Source organism: Vipera berus, assembly GCF_964194415.1.
Source record: "Vipera berus genome assembly, chromosome: 7".
In the NCBI taxonomy this organism is placed as follows: Eukaryota; Metazoa; Chordata; class Lepidosauria; order Squamata; family Viperidae; genus Vipera; species Vipera berus.
The window spans coordinates 28,596,579-28,617,930 of NC_138209.1; the positions used below are offsets into that span (position 1 = coordinate 28,596,579).

The 21,352-nt window shown below is 37.0% G+C and overlaps 1 protein-coding gene across 4 annotated transcripts in view; it reads left to right on the forward strand.

Annotated features, from left to right (window-relative positions):
• Nucleotides 1-21,352, forward strand: part of NR3C2 (nuclear receptor subfamily 3 group C member 2) — a 168,717-nt gene that overhangs the window by 78,144 nt on the left and 69,221 nt on the right. For 3 of the 4 annotated variants that reach the window (XM_081332597.1, XM_081332596.1, XM_081332595.1), the window contains one exon: nt 7,888-8,039. In XM_081332597.1, the coding sequence (XP_081188723.1) occupies nt 7,888-8,039 (152 nt within the window). The remainder of the gene's footprint in view (nt 1-7,887; nt 8,040-21,352) is intronic. The other variant, XM_081332598.1, reaches the window with a different exon arrangement.

Consider the following 21,352-nt stretch of genomic DNA (forward strand, 5'->3'; position numbering starts at 1 on the left):
TTTTGTTCCATATCAAATTATTTCTTTTTGCTCATTTGTCACCTAAGTATGCAAATTTGCCAGGCTGTGAGTTTCCTCACATTTTTTGCATTTATTAATTACTGTTACTGATGTAGAGATCTAAAGCTCATAATTATTCATTTAGGTTTATACAACAAACAGTAATTTTAAATGTTTGTTTAGTAATTTGTACTTAAAAGGCAGAATTCCAGGTATTTATTATTTCATGATTCAAAATTTAAATGAACAAAATGTTGCTTAAAGTAAAATGGAAAGACAAAAACATAAAGTAAAGGTAAAGGTTCCCCCGCACATGCGTGCTAGTCGTTTCTGACTCTAGGGGCCAGTGCTCATCTCTGTTTCAAAGCCGAAGAGCCAGCGCTTGTCCGAGGACGTCTCCGTGGTCATGTGGCCGGCATGACTAGACGCCAAAGGCGCACGGAACGCTGTTACCTTCCCACCGTAGTGGTCCCTATTTTTCTACTTGCATTTTTACGTGCTTTCGAACTGCTAGGTTGGCAGAAGCTGGGACGAGTAACAGGCGCTCACTCTGTTACGCGGCACTCAGGATTCGATCCACCAAACTGCCGACCTTCTGATCGACAAGCTCAGCATCTTAAAAACATACTTTGTGTTAAATTGTCCAAGTGAGTGTTTTATAGCATTGTACTTGCTGGCTGTTGCCATTCATTTTCTAAAGATGTGGACAATTGATGACTTTGAGGAGAAATTGGAGGTATTACATAAAATCCATGCATATCACAATACTATTTTAATTCATTGTTTCTGAAAGACACAAGTGCAACTTCTTTTTTAATACTTGAAATTTCATTGTTAGTTCAATACAGCCTTCACTGACTTCTACATATAGCATGGTTCCCATGAATAAGCTACTACAGGTGTCTCATATAAAAAATTATAAATTTCTTTAATACTGCTTTTACTACTATGTTGAAAGACAACATATAGAGAGAGGCATTGGGGGAAATGAAAATACTGACAATACAGTTCATTGGCTACATTACTTGGGAAATAACGTTTTTACACAATACTAGCAGTACTATTCAATTGAAGTGTATCCCTTCTTGAGTATTTAATATATTTTGTAAATATGTAATCACACACTGTTTATGTACTGGTACAATATATATGGGGAATGTGCTTTGTTTTTTCTAATAAAATATTTAATCTGTCAAAAACACTTTCTAATATATATATATACCTATGTAATAGAAGATTTCAATACTTTTCTGATATTGAATTGTTTTTATTTCTGATTTATTTATTATAAGACTCATATAGGAATTGAACAAAAGAATACTTGTATATTTTTATTGCCACTGTCAAACTACATGCTATGATTGTGATATAAGATACCCTTTGATATTCTGCTTCAGTTGCTTTTGTCTGAAATGTTGTTTGACCTAGTAAAACTAGAGAAAGTCAAATTGCATATTGTTGTTGTTGTTAGTTGCGAAGTCGCGACCCAATGGACAACGTTCCTCCAGGCCAGGGGTGTAAAACTGCTGGCTCACGGGCCGGATGCGTCATACGGAAGCCGTGCCCACCCCATTGCTGGCAATGGCAAAACCATCCCAATACGTTGCACGACATCACGTGATGTCGTGAGTTTGACATGTCTGGTCCAGGGCTTCTTGTCCTCTACCATCTTCTGGAGTCCATTTAAGCTCATGCCTACTGCTTCAGTGACTCCATCCAGCCACCTCATTCTCTGTCATCCCCTTCTTCTATTGCCCTCAATCTTTCCCAGCATTAGGCTCTTCTCCAGTGAGTCCTTCCTTCTCATTAGGTGGCCAAAGTATTTTGAGTTTCAACTTCAGGATCTGGCCTTCTAAAGAGCAGTCAGGGTTGATCTCCTCTAGGACTGACTGGTTTGAACGCCTTGCAGTCCAAGGGACTTGCAGGAGTCTTCTCCAGCACCATAGTTCAAAGGCCTCAATTCTTTGGCACTCAGCCTTTCTTATGGTCCAACTTTCTCAGCCATACATTGCAACTGGGAAAAACATGGCCTTGACTATTCACTCTTTTGTTGGCAGGATGATGTCTCTGCTTTTTAGTATGCTATCTATATTTGCCATAGCTTTCCTCCCCAGGAGCAAGCGTTTTTTAATTTCTTGGCTACAGTCCCCATCTGCGGTGATCTTGGAGCCCAGGAAAATAAAATCTGTCACTACCTCCATTTCTTCCCCATCTATTTGCCAGGAATTGAGAGAGCTGGATGCCATGATCTTGGTTTTCTTAATGTTGAGTTTCAAACCAACTTTTGCACTTTCCTTCTTCACCCACATCAAGAGGCTCTTTAGTTCCTCTTCACTTTCTGCCATTAGTGTGGTATCATCTGCATATCTTAGGTTGTTGGTATTTCTCCCAGCAATCTTAATTCCAACTTTTGATTCATCTAGCCCTGCCTTTCTCATGATGTGCTGTACATATAAGTTAAATAGGCAGGGCGACAGTATACAGCCTTACTGGATTCCTTTCCCAATTTTGAACCATTCAGTGGTTCCGTGTCCAGTTCTAAGTGTTGTTTCTTGACCCACCTATAGGTTTCTCAAGAGACAAATAAGATGGTCTGGTACTCCCATCTCTTTGAGAACTTGCCACAGTTTGTTGTGATCCACACAATCAAGGGCTTTAGCATAGTCAATGAAGCAGAAGTAGATGTTTTTCTGGAACTCCCTAGCTTTCTCCATGATCCAACGTATGTTGACAATTTGATCTCTAGTTCCTCTGCCTCTTCAAAATCCTGCCTGTATTTCTGGTAGTTCTCGATCCACATACTGCTGGAGTCTAGCTTGTAGGATTTTAAGCATAACTTTAGCATGTGACATGAGTGCAATGGTGCGATAGTTTGAACATTCTTCGGCACTGCCTTTCTTTCGAATTGGAATGTAAACTGATCTTTTCCAATCCTGTGGCCACTGTTGAGTTTTCCAAATTTGCTGGCAAATTGAGTGTAGCACTTTTACTGCATCGTCTTTTAGGATTTTGAATAGCTCAGCTGGAATACTGTCACCTCCACTAGCTTTGTTGTTGCTCAGTTTTCTTGAAGAGATCTCTGGTCCTCCCTATTCTATTGTTTTCTTCTATTTCTTTGCACTGTTCATTTAAGAAGGTATTATTATCTCTTTTAGCTATTCTCTGGAATTCTGCATTCAATTGGGTCTATCTTTCTCTTTCTTCCTTACCTTTCCTTCCCTTTTTCCTCAGCTATTTACAAAGCTTCTTCAGACAGCCATTTTGCTTTTTTGCATTTCTCTTTCTTTGGGATGGTTTTAGTTGATACTTCTTGTACAATATTGCAAACCTCCGTCCATAATTCTTCAGGCACTCTGTCTATCAGATCTAATTCTTTAAATCTATTTGTCACCTCTATTGTATAATCATCAGGGATATGATTTAGTTCATATCTGAGTGGCCTAGTGCTTTCCCCTACTTTTTTCAATTTAAGTCTAAATTTTGCAACAAGAAGCTCATGATCTGAGCCACAGTCAGCTCCTCGTCTCTTGGGTTGTTGGAAAAGAGTGTTTGCTATGACCATCGTATTCTCTTGACAAAATTCTATTAGCCTGTGCCCTGCTTCATGTTGTACTCCAAGGCCAAACTTCCCTGTTATTCTGGTTATCTTTTGGCTTCCTACTTTAGCATTCCAATCCCCCATGATGATAAGGACATCATTTTTTGGTGTTAGTTCTATAAGGTGCTGTAGAGCTTCATAGAACCGGTCAATTTCTTCCTCTTCTGCACCAGTGGTTGGGGCATAGACTTGGACTACTGTGATATTGAATGGTTTGCCTTGGATTCCACTGAGATCATTCTGTCATTTTGGGGATTGTATCTCAGTATTGCTTTTCCTACTCTTTTATTGACTATTTCTTCTGAGGGATTCTTGCCCACAGTAGTATACCTGATGGTCATCTGAACTAAATTCACCCATTCCTGTCCATTGTAGTTCGCTGATTCCTAAGGTGTTGATGTTCAGTCTTGTCATCTCTTGTTTGACCACGTCCAGCTTTCCTTAATTCATGGATCTTACATTCCAGGTTTACAGCATCGGTCTTTACAGCATCGGTCTTTCCTTTCACCACCAGATACATTCACAGCTGAGAGTCCTTTCAGCTTTGGCCCAGTTGCTTCATTCTTTCTGGCACTACTAATACTAGCCCCCTGCTCTTCCCCAATAGCATATTGGATACTTTCCAACCTGAGGGGCTCATCTTCCAGCATCATATCTTTTTGCCTTTGGGTACTGTCCATGGGGTTTTCATGGCAAAGATACTGGAGTGAGTTGCCATTTCCTTCTCCAGTGGATCACATTTTGTCAGAACTCTCTGCTATCACCTTTCTGTCTTGGGTGGCCCTGCACGGCATAGCTCATGGCTTCATTGAATTATGCAAGCCCCTTCGCCTGGACAAGTGGGAATTTCCATAAAGGGGAAATTGCATATATATTGCTTGAAACAAGTATGAAACCGCATTTAATAACAGTCCATTTGATTACTTGTGAGTTAGATTCAATTACTTGAATTGAGTCCCTCCCTATTAGATAAATGATTGCTTACTTCCACAAGTTATTTATTTATTTACTGAATTTATTTGCCGCTCGACCTGTAATGAAACAACTCTGGGCAGTTTCCAACATTAAAATTATTCATCTACACATTTTTTCCCCAAAATATATAAGAAACAAGCCATTTTTATCATTTTGAAAGAAAAATCTTCATCAGGATCCAGTCCAAGCTGGGAATAAACAAAATGGAGACTGCTTTAGAAAGAAGGTTGGAGTTTATTGAAGAGCAGAGCCAGACAGAAGTGTGGCTCTGGGAAAGTTGACCACATGTTGCTTGGAGTGGTGGGTTTTTATACCTTCTTGGACTTTTGAGGTTGTTTCCTGTTCCTGTTTGAGGCTTTGTATTTCCTGTGTCATGTATTTCTCCTTTCTTATGTAATGATTCATGTCTGTAAGATAAAAATTCTATAGGTTTAGGAAAAGGAAAATGCATTTAAAGACTCCCAAATCATAGTCACCTCAAAAGCTGTGCTTGAAACACTTCAGTTCTTTCTCTGCTGTTCAATTATTTATGTTATTTACTTCAACATAACTGAATCCTAGGATTGTTTTTTGTGGAAAGAGGATAAATGTTATTTGGATCAGGATTCAAATCAGAGAAAGATATTTATTGAGCTTTTGAAATTCCCAATTAAGGAAAACAAGTTAACCAGTCTGATCCAAATGTGCTTGGACACTTTTTTTAATTGTTGTTGTTGTTAAAGTAGTAGCAATGGTATCATTGGAAAGGTTAGGTCTTAGACAGGAGGGTAAAAGTAGATTCTATGAGAATGAAATAAAGGAAGAATTTCCATTGCAGGCATAGTGAGTTAAACACATTTTTGTGGAGATAATCACCACAATAAAACCAAAGAACTGGAGTAGACCAATTCTGTTATTTATTAAAGTAAGGAGAGGACAGGAGATTTCCAACAAGTGCTCCTGATGGCTGATTGTGAAGATACTGCAGGGTAGCAGTTGACAGCAGGAGACAAAAGTATTAATCATCAAGTTCATGACCTCTACTGGGACACTAAATTTGCTAACTTTGCTTCAAATCATATTAGAAAATTGCTTATTTAAATATCTTAAAGCTATTAAAAGTCTTTTAAATGACAATCCTGAAAAGTTCCTGGAGAATATAATTTTCTCCATAAACAAAAGAAAAATTAAGTATAATTTTAAGAAGTTAAAGAATTTGAAATAAATGGCAAAAAGCTAAATACAGTAAGGTTTTGAAAGTTATAAATGAATTAAGGGCTCAGACACATAGATATTCTGTGTTAATAAAGGAGTGGCAGATGTGAAACAAATTGTACTTGTTACAGAAATAGAATCAGAAATATTGAATATTGGATTTTAAAAAATCTGGATTACAAAACAGACATGGTATTAAAACTGGAATACAAATAATAAAGAAAAAAGTGGATTCCAAAAATAGAGAAAAGCCAAGAGAATCACCCTTTCGGTACTTTCTATCACAAAAAAAGATGGCTAAGGCTTGGAAATCAAAGATGTAATACAAAAGGCATGGACAATATTCTAGATAATGACTTTCCACTTACAAAAAAAAACCCTGCTAAAGCAAACATGTCAAACTCACCACATCATGTGACATCGCACAATGTATCAGGATGGTTTTGCCATTGCTGGCAATGGGGTGGGCATGGCTTCTGCGTGACGCGTCCAGCCCACAGGCTGGCAGTTTGACACCCCTGTGCTAAAGCCTTGAAGAAGGCTTTGTGATTGGAAAAAGAAAGACAATGAATTAAGTAAAAGTTAGAAGTAAAAGAAAAACATGAAGCTGGTTTGTTTGATCAAGGTTAAAATAAGACTTTTTTAAAATAAAGTTCTAGTAACTTTTTATGGACTTTTTGGGACACCATGACTAAAAAGTTGATGATGCATGGGGAAGAAGAGATATTTATTGTAACTTTATAACCGCTGATGCGTTATCCAATTTGCTTTTACTTGATGTAATAGAGCCTTCTTTCCTTTTTTATATTTTTATTTTTCCTTTCTTTGCACTTTTTATTATATCTCTCTTTTTTCTTTTTCTCAGTTTAATTTGTATTCCTTTTACTGTTATATTTAACATTTTTAATAATAAATAAACAAAAAGAATGAAAGAAAGACCTATTTACTAGGTCTTCAAAGTCTTTTCTAATATTCTTTTACTTTTTCTCTCGTATTCTAAAATAGGTAGTATAGTATAGATTTGTTGGTCTGGGATTATGATTGAGAGCATTAAGAGGCTCACAAGGTGGCAGCAGACTGCAGCCACCTGAGAGGACAGAATAGAAATGGAATTTACGAGTTGTTTGAACCTAGGCATTGTGATATATGAATCATATCTATTGCTTACTATGTGTGAACCCAATCAGTAGTGACTTTAGCATGTCATTATCTTTCCTCCAAAGTAGTTCATAAAGTAAATAAATTCTTATTTGTGCTACCCTTAAGCTCTCAGAAAATAAAAAAAAAAATAAACATGGCACTTTTACACATCCATACCTTCTTAAATAAATTCTCATTCTGCCCTTAGGACAAAGATTTTTTTAATATGCTGAATCATTGGCCTATATCACAATATTAAAATAAGAATTTGATTTTTGAGCTGATTTTTTTTAGTCCCATATATTAAGGAAGCCAGTGTATTGCTAAGGGATAATGAAGTTCCTATTACTAGCAGCCATTTAGTTTCTTGTGAAAATGGAGAAAAACTGAAAAAATAAGAATACATATGGAGACTATATGAAGATAAACGGTATGGATCTATTGATAGAGTTTTAAATTGGACCTAAGACTAATGGATAGTCTTCACCAGGTTTTAAAAAACATTTGTTCAGCAATCCTTATAATGTTCTACTCTGAAATAATATCTATTCAGTCACTCAAAGCTTTATTCTGATAAATGCCAAAAACAACCTCCTATAATCTATTGGAATATTAAATATACTTGATCTTTATAAAAATATTTCCCTGATTTTTGTGTCTTTTTTTTCTTAATGAATAGCCTACTACAAAAGAATAAGTGTTTTGGCAATGTGAACAAATAAATGTAGATTCTAAAGAAGGGTTGGTAGATAAAAATTTTCACAGAGTGTTAATGGGTATTTTAAACCACAAAATTAAAAATATCAAGTACTATTAAGAACAACTAAGTAACACATATATTGATAAAAGAAATGAAGTTCTTTAATTTTTAAAAAAATGTTGAGGAAGCCTCAAAATTATGGGGTTGGAAATTTAATAACAAAATGGAATTTGTATCAAGTGCATTTTATATTCATGAGTCCTATTATATTTATCTCTAGTTCATCATTGAGAAATGTTTCAACTGGATCTTCAAGACCTTCTAAAGTGTGTTTAGTGTGTGGAGATGAAGCATCTGGATGCCATTATGGAGTAGTGACCTGTGGCAGTTGCAAAGTCTTCTTTAAGAGAGCAGTGGAAGGTAAATCCTCATGTGGGTTCTGATTTTATATTTTTTCTGATATAATTATATAGAATTTCATTGCCTTTAACTTAAAAATATCTTCATTTTTTTAAAAATTACACAAATAATGCATGTATCTTTATCAGGAAAATACCTGGTTAGAATCTGCTGATGCTGTTAAGCTAATCATTTTAATTTGTGTTCACAATTCTAATTATTTGAAATCTGATTTGTGTTTTCTGCACAAAAGCAAAAATTCTCTTTAGTTACAAATAAACATGTCCAAACCTTTCATAAGCTTTGTAGTTTATGAAATTCTGTATAGAGACAAGCAGATGATGCATCCAACTGTTCTTCTGAAATAATAAATAATAACAAATATAGTTTAAAGCTAATTTAGGGATGACAGTTATACAGCTATGAGCCACACTTTTAAGCATTTACACTCTTGTTTTTAAAAAGAAGTTGATTAATTTGGAAAGGAGTGAAGTTTTCATACAGCCAATCTGGAATTCAGGTGACTGATACAGGCTGCTTGCAGTATCTGAAGCAAAGCACTTCAAGTAAACAACATCTACAGTATATCTTTCTGTCAGAAAATGATTTGTTCAATTCTATATTACACTTGCCTTTTCACTGCATCCTTCTCCCAATTGCTGCAATAGCTGTAGTGCAAATCGACCTTCCTTTGATGTTTATAAAAGTGGAATATTTCCCCTCCATGTCACTACTTCCCTGCATTGAGACAAAGCAACATGCCTCCATAAGGCAAATGGAATAGGGACTGCAATCCTCAGAGGTAAATGAAAATCTCTGATGGAATATTTCAGTCAAAATTATAAATGAATTACAAATTCATCAAATAAAGTTTACTTTAATACAAAATTGTTATGACAACTTTATCTGGCTAACGAGATTTTAGTACTAGCAAGAAAGGCTGTGATTAGTATTGGATCCCCTGACTTGTATATAGAACTTTAGTTGATAATATGTCAGTGGACCTGGAAAAACATCTGCATAAAAGCCTGTGGAAACATATATTTTGTCTGTTGCTCATATTTAAGGGTTAATTAAGCTGGTTTCTATGTTTGTAGAGACACCCAGCACTTTTGCAACTTGATAGTGTTTTTTACATCTGGAGATACTTTCAGATGTAAGCTATAGAATACTTCCATGTATTTTGACCAAATTTGGTACTTTGCCAATCACATTGCTCTTGCAGCATAGCAGCACAGCATCATACCATGTCACTTTTGACTGGATGTCTTTTTCACCTGCTTCAGCTTCTTCTACTTTTAGCAGCAATTTAAAAAAAAATAAGACCATGTAGCTATATTCTTAAATATAATCAAGGAATCAACTTACCTGTGAAAGTGTTGAGAAGTTTCTCTAAGACTATGCAGTGCAAATCTTCTGTTTCATGAATTTAAAGTTATGTAAAAGATCAATATTTATTAATCTTTAGCTACTCAGGAGAGGAACAAACTATGCTAGTGTTCTGAAGTATATTGTTATTTCAGATAGGATGAATGAATATATAACTCTAATGCTGTATATAATTACCGTGGACTGTATTATGTTATTTACTCATAAGATACTTCAGCATTTCCCATATAAAATAAGTCTATTTGAGTTTGCAATTTTATATTTAATGATATAAATTTTTAAGACAATTAATGAACTGGCATAATATATTATTCTATAATTAAAATATATTCAATTTTGCTATTGGTTTATCTTTTAGAAGAGAAAGAATTACCTGTGATGATACCTATCAAACTTAGCTATGAATTATTCACCATACCATACTGAATAAAGCACAATTGGATGGTTTCATTCAATTTGTTAAATCATAAATCATGATTAAATGTAACAGTGATTGCATTTGGAGAACATACAAACCACAACCAAATACATCTCACAATAGCTTAGCTTCTTCTCCACAACTAGTCAGTTCTGAGTAATCAAAACTAATTATTACAAGCCAGGATTTCTGTGTTGCCACAGCTGATCTTACATACACATACTAGATTAGCTTAGGGCTTTCTATAGTAGCTGTGTTTATTTTAATGCTAAAATTTATTTTAGAACTCAAAATTATTTTTAGTTAAATATAAACATTTTAATGTCAGAATTGGTTTTATGTGAAAGTTTAATGCTTTGCTACTCTTCATGGTGTTGCCTCCAAATGCTTCCAAAGGAAGTAGTGCTCATGTATCAAGATTGAAAATAAATTCCGGTGTTGTAATAAAGATGCATGTTGCATATATTTAAATTGTCTTTATATCTATAAAGATCAAAACTAGGTGGGCAATAGCTTTCCCTTTGACAGTTTATGAAACCACAAAAAATGGACTTTGAAGTAACAAGACAGAAAGAGTATTGATGCTTTTGGACTTTGATGCTGCACAAGACTCCTGAGGATACCTTGGCTAATCAAGGAAATAAACAAATGAATAATTTAACAAATCAATACTAAGTTCTTAGTTGAAGCACACTTATACAAGCTCAAAATAACATATTTTGGCTGTATTATCCCTGCTCTCTTGAAAAGTCTGGGAAAGGAGGATTTGATCATACATAATCAAACAATAAGGGACGCGGTGGCTCAGTGGGTTAGGACGCTGAGCTTGTCGATCAGAAGGTTGGCAGTTTGGCGGGTCAAATCCCGAGTGCCGTGTAACAGAGTGAGCGCCTGTTACTCGTCCCAGCTTCTGCCAACCTAGCAGTTCGAAAGCACGTAAAAATGCAAGTAGAAAAATAGGGACCACTACAGTGGGAAGGTAACAGCGTTCCGTGCGCCTTTGCCGTCTAGTCATGCTGGCCACATGACCACGGAGACATCCTCGGACAAACGCTGGCTCTTCGGCTTTGAAATGGAGATGAGCACCGGCCCCTAGAGTCGGAAACGACTAGCACGCATGTGCGGGGGAACCTTTACCTTTACCTTTACTAATCAAACAATGCTACCGTGTTTCCCCGAAAGTAAGACCGGGTCTTTTTATTGCCTCCAAAAGAGGCACTAGGTCTTATTTTCAGGGGATGTCTTTTATACTAACCTCTGGCACTGACAACCCTGCCCAGCCGGCCCACTTCTGCAGCCAAAGGAGCAGCTTCATTCTGCAGCTGCATTCCAGCCTGCGTTTCACAGTCAGGCCTTTCTGGAAGGCCTCTCCAGCTAAGTACCAAGCTATGGATTGAATCCATAGCTCAGTTCTCAGCTGCAGACACTTCCAGAAACACCTGAGGCTGAGAAATGCAGGTCTGGCTGCAGAAGAAGTGGGCTGGTGAGGAGAGCCCTGGCTGCAAGGTAAGTGGATGTGGGGCATGTGGGGCAGATCCATCCCCACCCCCGTCCTAGCTTGATTTTTAGGTGTGTGCCTCGCCCCAAAACTAGGGCTTATTTTGGGGGTAAGGCTTACTTTCAGGGAAACAGTGTATATATTACATTTTAGAATTACCTATGTAAAAATTGGATAGAAGTAACATTAAAAACTTACTAATTGTATTTTTCTTCTATTTCTTAAAAGATGGATTTAAAAGGTTGATTTAAATTAACCTTACCTGCTGCTTTCTGTCATGTATTATTTTTATCTGAATCATTCATTAGCACAATCTTTTACATTATACTTCTCTATATTCTCCTTTTACTTCAGCACTAATGGAACTAGTATTTTTCCATTAAAGTCTGCAGTTTATTTAATTCACTTTTCAAGGCCAGTATCCCCTTGGAATTCAACATTTATTTACTTGGTTTTCTAGTGTTATCATAGAATCTGTTTTTAGATACAGAGTCTTACAAACACACACATAAGCTAGTTATCATAACAACCTGTTTCAGTATATTCTGGAAATGCTGGAAGATTTGCAGTAGTGAATAAGAGTTGACTAAAATGTGGGTCATTGTATTGAATTATGTGTAATTCAAGATCCATTAATTTTCACTGCAAATATTCTAAGTATAATTGTATCTGGTGCAGCCTGTTTTTTGTATCTTGCTAATGCAACTTTCCTTAATTTGGGTGAATCTAGTGCACTGTATGAACATGTGCACTATATTTTTGAACATAATTGTTGACTGTATCTGACCATCAGAATTGAAATGCTTCTTTTTGGAAATAGCGTTCTGTATTTCTCTTACGTTTTAAAACAACCAGTAGTTACAAACACATAAACATAACCAGTAGTTACAAATACATAAACATTTGTAACCAGTAGTTACAAATACATAAACAAGGATCACACTGTGTTTGGAATTTTATTTTTCATTTTTTTTTTTGCTGTTTGATATCTTAAGTTGCCCAGAGATTTATTAGAGTTGGGTAGCCCAGAAATTTGTTAAATACATAAGTAGATGTATTATAAATAAAAAACAAACAAAAGCAAATAAATTATTTTGTTAATAAGCCTTCACTAAAAGAGGAAAATTGCGTTCATTTCTTTCTTCCTGAATTTCTGTGGTATGATTTTCAGTCTTTCAGCTGTGATTGACTCACACTTGGTACTTGATATTTTTATTGAGATGTAATAACAACATCAGGGAAAGGAGAATGGAGAGTAACATTTGTTTGATTCCCACACCATGATTTTATAATATAGAAATGCTTAAAATCATAGTTGAAATGACTTAGGCTAAGTTTATTGGTGCTTGTTTATATGTTTGTTTACAACCATGATAAGAATAGTGGATTGTACAATGTTCTTGATCATAAATACTGTGTTTCAAAAGGAATTTTGATGGCAAACAGCATTACAATTTACTGTTTCCACTGCCACACAGTTGTTCTCACACAGTATCTAACTGGTTTGGTAGAATGTGCTTTGCATAGAACAGGATGGTTCCTTGATCTGTATGTGCAGTATAGCGGACTGTAGGGAGGCCTTCGTGGCTACACAGCCCAGGGGTACCTGTGGATTTGAAAAGAGGTCTCCTTAATGATTTGAAAAATGGTACCTGCTTGCAGAGCAACATGAGTTAGTCTCTGTAGGAAGGCTGTGCCTTGCATTGGCTGGGTATGCCTGCCAGCAGAAAAACACAATTTACTTGGGCTGCTGGCCCTGTAACTGGTCAAAGTTCCTGGGTATGTTGGAGTTAGAGCGGATCTTCAGCACTGTGGTAATTTTGTTATGCTGGTGGATCAGATAGGTGGCTAATATGGGGTTGGGGAGAGATAAGCATATATGGGCTAGTTGCAGCATCTCTATAGTCAATCCTAAGGGTGGATGGACTGACACGCTCCCATATTTTTAGCAAGTAATGGTGGGGAAGCTCAAATGACCATAACTTTGGGGTATAAGTCATAAGTCCGTTCGTTCGGCACCATTGTAATTTCGAATGGATGTTGAATAAACAGTTGTTAAGCAAAGATTACTCATACTTGGTCAAACTGTTTATGTTCTTCCACAGGAGTGACTTTCAAAGCTGGTCTGCTTAGCCTCATCCTGACAAGACTATAGTTTCCCAATAATATTATACACTCATTAATTATTTCAGTTATGTAATTGCAAGTCTTTCTAGAATTATATAAAACTAATTTTCTGTCTTAGCTTATTTTTTCTTTAGCAGGATTCTTAGCATTAAGGACCATTTAAATTGTCACAATGAAAGTCTACTTATTTTCAAATCTCTTAAGTTGACAAAAATTGTTATTTCCATATACCGGGCAGGGTGAAGGGATTATGACTGGTACAGATCAAATTTAATTATCTGGATAAATGTATTGTTGTAAGTTAAATAATGTCTGTTTAGACGCAGGAGAAACATACATTTGGCTTCATGTCCCACTGTGTTTACAAAGGACATATTGATCATTCTACCCATTGGAAGGGTTAATTAAACACTTCACATCAACAGTGAAAATAAATGTTACAGTCTTTCTTGTGAAACAAGTGAGAATATCAGTCACAAATTAAATACTAGCTTGGAATTATGTACTCCCTCTTGATTTTTATCCTTCTTTAGGAACTTGTTCTTTCATTTTCTTTAAGGCATATGCTGCATATAGCAATCACTCAACATCAGTCCTAATTACGTCTTAGTTCAGTATGCACATGCAAGTTAAAGCAGTATGGCAATTTACATGACTTCCAGTTGTGGTCCATTATCTGTCCCCTTTATTACTAGAAGGACTTCTTGTGATACTCCAGTGACTGCAGCTGTCTCATTTTCTAATATACATGAAATATAGTTACAGTGGATGTATGGTTAATAGGCCTCAGTATTTAACATGGATCTTGCTTGAAGATGGTACATTTATTTATTTTATGTTCTACTGTCAAGTTTCCGACGTATGGGCTTTTCAAGTGCCTGGGGCCTCTGCAGCAATGGGAGGTTGGGGAGCCCACACAAGTGAAAGGCCAACAACCTCTGAGCTTGCCCCAGCTAATAGAAGCCTTGCAACAGCTGGGGGTGGTGCAGAAGCCTGGAGATCAGGAGCTGGTGGGAGGACAACAGCAAGGGTGGCAGAAGCAGGACCCAAACGTGCAACCCCTGAATGTACAGCAGGACCAGTGGGGCCAGCAGCAGGGGGGGCCCTGGCAGCCATTAAATCAGCAACCAGAGTGGGGCCAGCAGCAACTGGAGACACAACAACAGCAGTGGGGGCCCTGGCAGCCAGTGAATCAACAACCAGGAGGGGGCCAGCAGCAGTGGGGGCCCCAGCAACCGTTGATCCAACAACCAAGAGGGGGACAGCAGCAATGGGGGCCCCAGCAGCAGTTGAACCAACAACTAGGGTGGGACCAGCAGCAATGGGGGCCCCAGCTAGCAATGATGAGCTCACCCTTCAGAGCAACCTTCAATGGGGCCCCAGAGAAACTGATTTTTTTTCCTCAACCAAGTATGCTCTCACTTGAATCGCTGGGGTCACTCTTACCCGGACCCGGGTGCGATGGTCAATGTGATTGCATCCAACCTACAGGGAGAAGCATCTGAATGGTTGACATCTACTTTTTATCTGATTACATTTAATTTTTTTAAAAAAAATATGTAGCCACCCATAGTAATATCCCACAAAATACCACAAATAATATCACATAACCCTATGTGATTAACAGTCAAATATAAAAATAATAAAATACAACAAAATTAAAAAAATCTAAAACAATCATAAAACGCTGGCCTAAAACTTGAGGGAAAAGCTAGATTTTAATGACTTTCCAGAAGGGGAGCTCCAACTCCAGGGAGAGGCTGTTCCATAAGAGTAGAAATAGCCATTATAGAAAAGCCTTGTTTTCCAGGTGCCACCAGATGGCATTTTTTTGTATACAGGAGCTGGAGGATGCCTACCCTATCTGACTTGATGCAACAAGTATACTGTATGTCCTTAAAATTAGGTGGTCCCTCAAAAAAACTGGCCCTGTATTATGCAAGGCTTTAGAAGTGATAACCACCACTTTGAATTACAGCTGGTAAAAAACTGTAGCTCAGTCAACGTAGCTCATAGCAGCAGTATAGGCAAACCACGATCCTTCCAGAATTGCATATGATGCTGGATTTTGGATCAGCTGAAGTTTTTGCATGGTCTTCAAGGGCAAATCACATATAGCACATTGCAAGGAGTTCTAAGGAGAAATTACCAAGATATAGGCAACTGCAATCAGGTTTTCCTGTTCTAGCTGGCACACAAAATGAACTCATGCAAAAGCCTTTGTAGCCTGGCTGCCACCTGATTCTTCGAGCAGAAGCCAAAAATCCAAGATTGTAATCATATTGCATATCAATTTGGTTTGGGGCAATGTTACCCTATTGAGAGAAGGCAAGTTGAAGTTCCTTACTATCATAAGTGGTACATGGTATAATATGATTTGTATGAAATGGTATAGGGTTTCCTGCCTGAGCAGGGGGGTTGGACTAGATAACCTCCAAGGTTCCTTCCAACACTATCATCATCATTATCATTATTATTGATCATTGCACGGTCAGCCAGATGTTTAGACTGGATTTGGCATTTTTGTCGTACCTATTGAGTCCTTACCAAGGACCTGGGATAGGCAGATGTGGATGTTTGATGGTATTACAGATATCGTCGCAGGATGGAAGCAGTTGCTAGTAAGGCCGCCTTTTGCAATTGACTAATGGCAAATTTGTCAATGCCAATGGTGTTCAAGTGGTGCTCCAGTTGTTTTGGGATTGCACCCAAGGCACCTATTACTATTGGTACTACCCTTGCTTGCCTTTGCAACAGTCTTTCTATTTTTACTTGTAGGTCTTTGTATTTTGTTATCTTCTCCAGTTCTTTCTCATCTATTCTGCTGTCTCCAAGCACTGCCACGTCCACTATCGAGACTTTTTTGTCTTTCATATCGACAATTGTTAAGTCTGGGGTGTTATGTTGCAGGTGCTTGTCTGTTTGAATTCTGAAGTCCCAGAGCAGTTAAACTTTATCATTTTCTGTGACTTTCTCTATTTTATGATCCCACCAGTTCTTGCTTACAGGCAAATGATATTTCTTGCAGATCTTTAAATGCACCATTGTTGCTACTTTGTCATGCCGCTACTTGTAGTCAGTCTGTGCGATCTTCTTGCAGCAGCTTAACAGGTGGTCCACTGTTTCTTCAGCTTCTTTGCATAGGTGGCACTTACTGTCTGTTGCTGTCTTCTCAATTTTGACTTTGTATGCATTTGTCCTTAAGGCTTGGTCTTGTGCAGCCAGAATTAGTCCCTCAGTCTCTTTCTTTAACTTTCCTGCTCTTAGCCATTGCCAGGTCTTGTTATTATCTGCTTTCCCAGCTATTTTTTAATATACTGGCCATGTAGTGCTTTGTCTTCCCATGCCTCTATTCTGTTCTTCATTTGGTCTTTCTTGTAGGCCAGTTTGGTCTCTCCAGTAGTCAGTAAGCCTTCCTGATATACTAATTTCAATGCATCTCCCAGTGAGGCACTACCTTGATGTGGTTGTGGGGCTTGTGTAGTCTGAGGAAGATGAGAACTATGCCAGAGGTTCAACCATACTGTACAGGTCTTATCAGAGGAGTCAGACAAAGAGTGTCTCTCCCATAAAAAAATATGGCGAGACGTAAATTTCAGAATGCCATACCAGCTCAGATGTTGCCCGGGTTAACAAGGTCCACGCTAAATGTTGGAGTTTCTGGATATCTGGTGAAAAATGGTTTACAGGACTCAGGACTGTTGGCTGAGCAACCAGGGCCAGCAGCTGCAGAACTACTGGAAGAAAAGGTGTTTACTCGTCACAGATACATAGTGATTGAAAACAAAGAAATTATTATTATTATTATTATTATTATTATTATTATTATTATTATTATTATTATTATTATTATTTTATTGAAAAGTTTTAAAATACAATTTTCCTTCAAAAAAAAAACCCCTTCCCCCTCCCTCCTCCCCCCCTACCTCCCCCCCTCCCTCCCTCCCTCCTCCCCCCCCTACCTCCCCCCCTCCCCCCCCGACCTCCCAGAGCTGAATACAAGGTATATATATAAAAAGAAAAAGAAAAAAAAGAAAGGCAAACATAAGCAACCATATACTAACAACTATAAATTCTAAAATCCATCACTCTCTAGCTTATATAAGATAAACCAACCCTTGGCAATATTAAATATATATAAAAAACTAAGATAAACAAGAAACACTTTCTAGCTTATATAGAATAAAACAAACCTTAATAATATTAAATATACATTAAAAACAAGAAAAAAAACCCCAAAATAAAAAGAGATAAAAAAAACAGAAAAAAAAAGGAAAGAGGAATTATTCACATACTATATAATACTTCTCAGCCTATACTTGTCCTAAATAGACCCCATTCAATTTGTCCATTCCATGATATAACGTTCTTACAAATAATCTTTCAAATTAACCAAAATCTTCGCCACCTCAACCAAATCAGAAAACTTTAAAGTCCACTCTTCTGTAATCGGCCGTTCCTCTTCCAACACATCTATAATTATTCCAAACAATAAAAAAAAAATTGCGAACAAAACTTTAACCTCCATTTGGAAATCTTCTATATATTCCACCAAACCTTAATCCACCCTCTGTTCTATAGAATCATCCGACGAAGTTGTATCTTGATCTCTTCCAACACCGTTGTCTTCTATCTGACCACCTTCGACCTCTTTATGCACTCCTTCTGCAGATCCCTTTTCAGCTTCCAAAGGTGTTAATGGCGTTGCATTTAAAACATTATTGTAGAAATCACGCGCTTGCATCACAGTAACCAAACGGTACCTTTTACCTTCGTGCGTCACCATCAACCCAGCTGGGATCTCCCATCTGAACCTTATATCTCGTTGCTTTAGCTCTTGCACAAGAAATGTAAAATCCTTCCTTCTCCTTAAAATCTTTGGAGGAATTTCTTTTAAGACCAAGACTTCTTGATTAGCAATCACAACTTTAGTATCATAAGCAGCTCGTATAACTTCATCTCTAGTTTCCCTTTTTGCAAAGTAAACCACCACATCTCTAGGCAACTTTCTCTGTCTAGCAATCCATGAATTCACACGAAACACTTTATCCATGCCTCCTTTTATTTCAGATGCTGGCTGTTTCAACACTACTTCAAAAGCCTCAGAAATCAGCTGCTTTAGATCTTCCTTGGTATTCTCCTTTAAGCCTCTAACTCTAATAGCAAACTGCATCTGGTAATATTGAGCAAGACTCAGTTCCTTTTCCAGTTTATCTTCATTCTCCAATACTTTTGCTTCTAATATAGCATTCTTTTGAGTCAAATCTGCTAGCTTTTCCTCCAATTCTTCCACACAGCGAGCCACTTTACACACTGAAGACAAGATGTCTGCCTTCATCACTCTGAACTTCTGTTCCATCCTCTCCTCCATTCTCTCCTCCAATTTCTCCAATTTCTCCTCCATCTGTACAAATCTATGATTAATTGATTCCAAAATTACCTGGGCGTGTTTTTCAAGAGCATCTTGTAAGTCCTTTGATGTCAATACATCAGGAGGATGAAGCGCCTGCAGTAATGATTGTTGCACAGGAGAAGTTCCAGCACCCCGAAGAGTTTTAGGGGGTGGTTTAGCCGCCATCTTTTACCAAATGTGACGCACTTTCACTTCAGATTTATAATTCAAAAAAGTCCATCAAGCTGGAGAGTAAAATATACCTTTTCCTCTTGTATCGCTCTGCCTGCTCCTTTAATCCATAGTCATTCCTTCAGGCAGGGGTGGTCGCAGACGCCTGGCTCTGCTCCAAGAAATCAGGAGCAGAGGCGCCGGCCAGCTGGGAGCAGCCCAGGCTACGGGGGAGTTCAATCCTTCAGCCGCCCAAGCCATAAGCTCAGGCGGCCCTGGAGAACTCTACCCCTACCTGGGAGCTCGCCCCCTCCTCTTCTCCCGAGGAGGGGGCTTCAAATTCGCCCGAACAGCTGATCGGCGCTGTTTCGGGCGAAAAAACAACAGCTGAGCCGTGGGCAGCCCGGGAAGGCTGTCTTCGTCGCCGCGGAGCCACCGGAAGTTTTTTATTATTATTATTATTATTTACTATTGGATCAAATTAAATGTGTTCATTTCATAATATTTGTTCCAGGGTTGCTGTTATTATTTTTATATTAAATAATTAATGATACTATATTGTCCTAATCTTACATTTTTTAGGATGCTGAAACTTGTATTCTTAAAATAATGTCAGTCCAAACTGTGGAAGTTTACAGTCATTATTTACAGATGAAAGATGTTAATTTTTTTGCATTTCTGGAAGCTATCTGCACCTGAAAGTAGTGAATTTACAGTTAAGCATTTAAAGTAATGTAATTATTGGTGAACAATAATTTGCTTCTATATGTGTATAAGCAATGTGTTATTAATAAACTTTTCATATTTTCTATCTTTTCCCCCTAGCAATTATATATAATTTGGTATTATTTTTTGGAACGAACTACATAAATTATGCCTTTATAAGTTTTTAAGTTTTTTTAATGTTCGATTGACTATGTTCATATTTTAAAACATCACACTACTTTGTTTGTTTGCCTGCTTATTTATATACTGATCATCTAAATGAAATATTTTCTCATATTTCATTATAGTTTGTTTTCTAAGTGGAAAACAGTATTTCTTCACTTTAAATTTTGGGCTAAGCTGACTTAGACATGTTTAATGTAACTTAACAGAATTCATTTTATTTAATGTTAGTTATAATGCAGCCATTTTTTATTAGCTGCCCTATTTCTAGTGACATCTAATATTACTTGCCCTGGAAGTATTTTTAGTAACAAATTTATTTTTAACTTTACAGTGAACCATGTCTAGCTTTATATTATATTGGTCAAAATACTGTAATAGAACAAGCTCGCACACAAGATCCAATATTGCGGTATTGTAATATTATTTGTGTCCAGGATATTATATTTACATATCTCCTTCTCCTATAATTCTCAACTGGTATTTCTTCGAAAGATGAATAGTGTTTTCTTTAGTTGAAGGCAACAGTATAGATTCATAATTATCATACAATAAAATTATTTAGTTAGTTATTATGCTTTGCTTATCTATTTTAGTGAATACACAAGGGACTAACTTTTTTAAAAAACACACCAAAAGCAATATTAAAATTTAAAAACACAAATTTAATTAACAATAACTCTGGTACTAACTTCATTTAACAATTAAAAGCCTGGCTAAAGAAATGTGTCTACCTACTTGTTTAAATGCTGAGGGAGTGGGTGCCAAATGCAGCACTTCAGATGGGGTTTTGGTTGCGTGGGTGCAATGCAGAAGGACTCCCAATTCTACATATTAGAAAGATGGGCCTTTGGTAGCTGGACATCTTCAAAAACCATCTCATAGCTGTTTATTCTGAAGAGGCTTGTAATGTGTTGATTGTAATATAATTAAATGCATCCTTTATTGATTTATTCAATTTATATGCTTCCCAACTCACAGTTCAGGGGACTCAGAAAAATGTTATGGTTCAGCCTTCCTCACTTTATATTGCTTTGGTATGTTAATATAGTAAGAAGGAGTCGGACACTAACTACTCTAGTGTAAATAATGAAGTGAACAATACAAATGATCTCTCTAACTTGAAATGAGTCTTGGAATCTTTTCAGATTGAAATGCTTCATGTCTTTAATCAAACAAAAGATCAAATAACAGCTACCTTTGCTTTCTGAAAGTGCTTTTGAACTTGTGAATTGGATATGTATGTCCAAAGAAATCCACTGTAGAAGCAGTAGTCTCTACAGACATATACTTCCTTGTTCACATAAGAGAAAACATAGTTATTTACTGCATCAAAGTGAATGAAACGGTGAACATATCTAGTTCCTACAAAAAAGAAAACTTATAAACAACGGCGCTGTGATAATAGCGTTAGAATGATTGGAGTAGTTAGAGGGTTAATTTAACTTAGGCTTTTACATTTG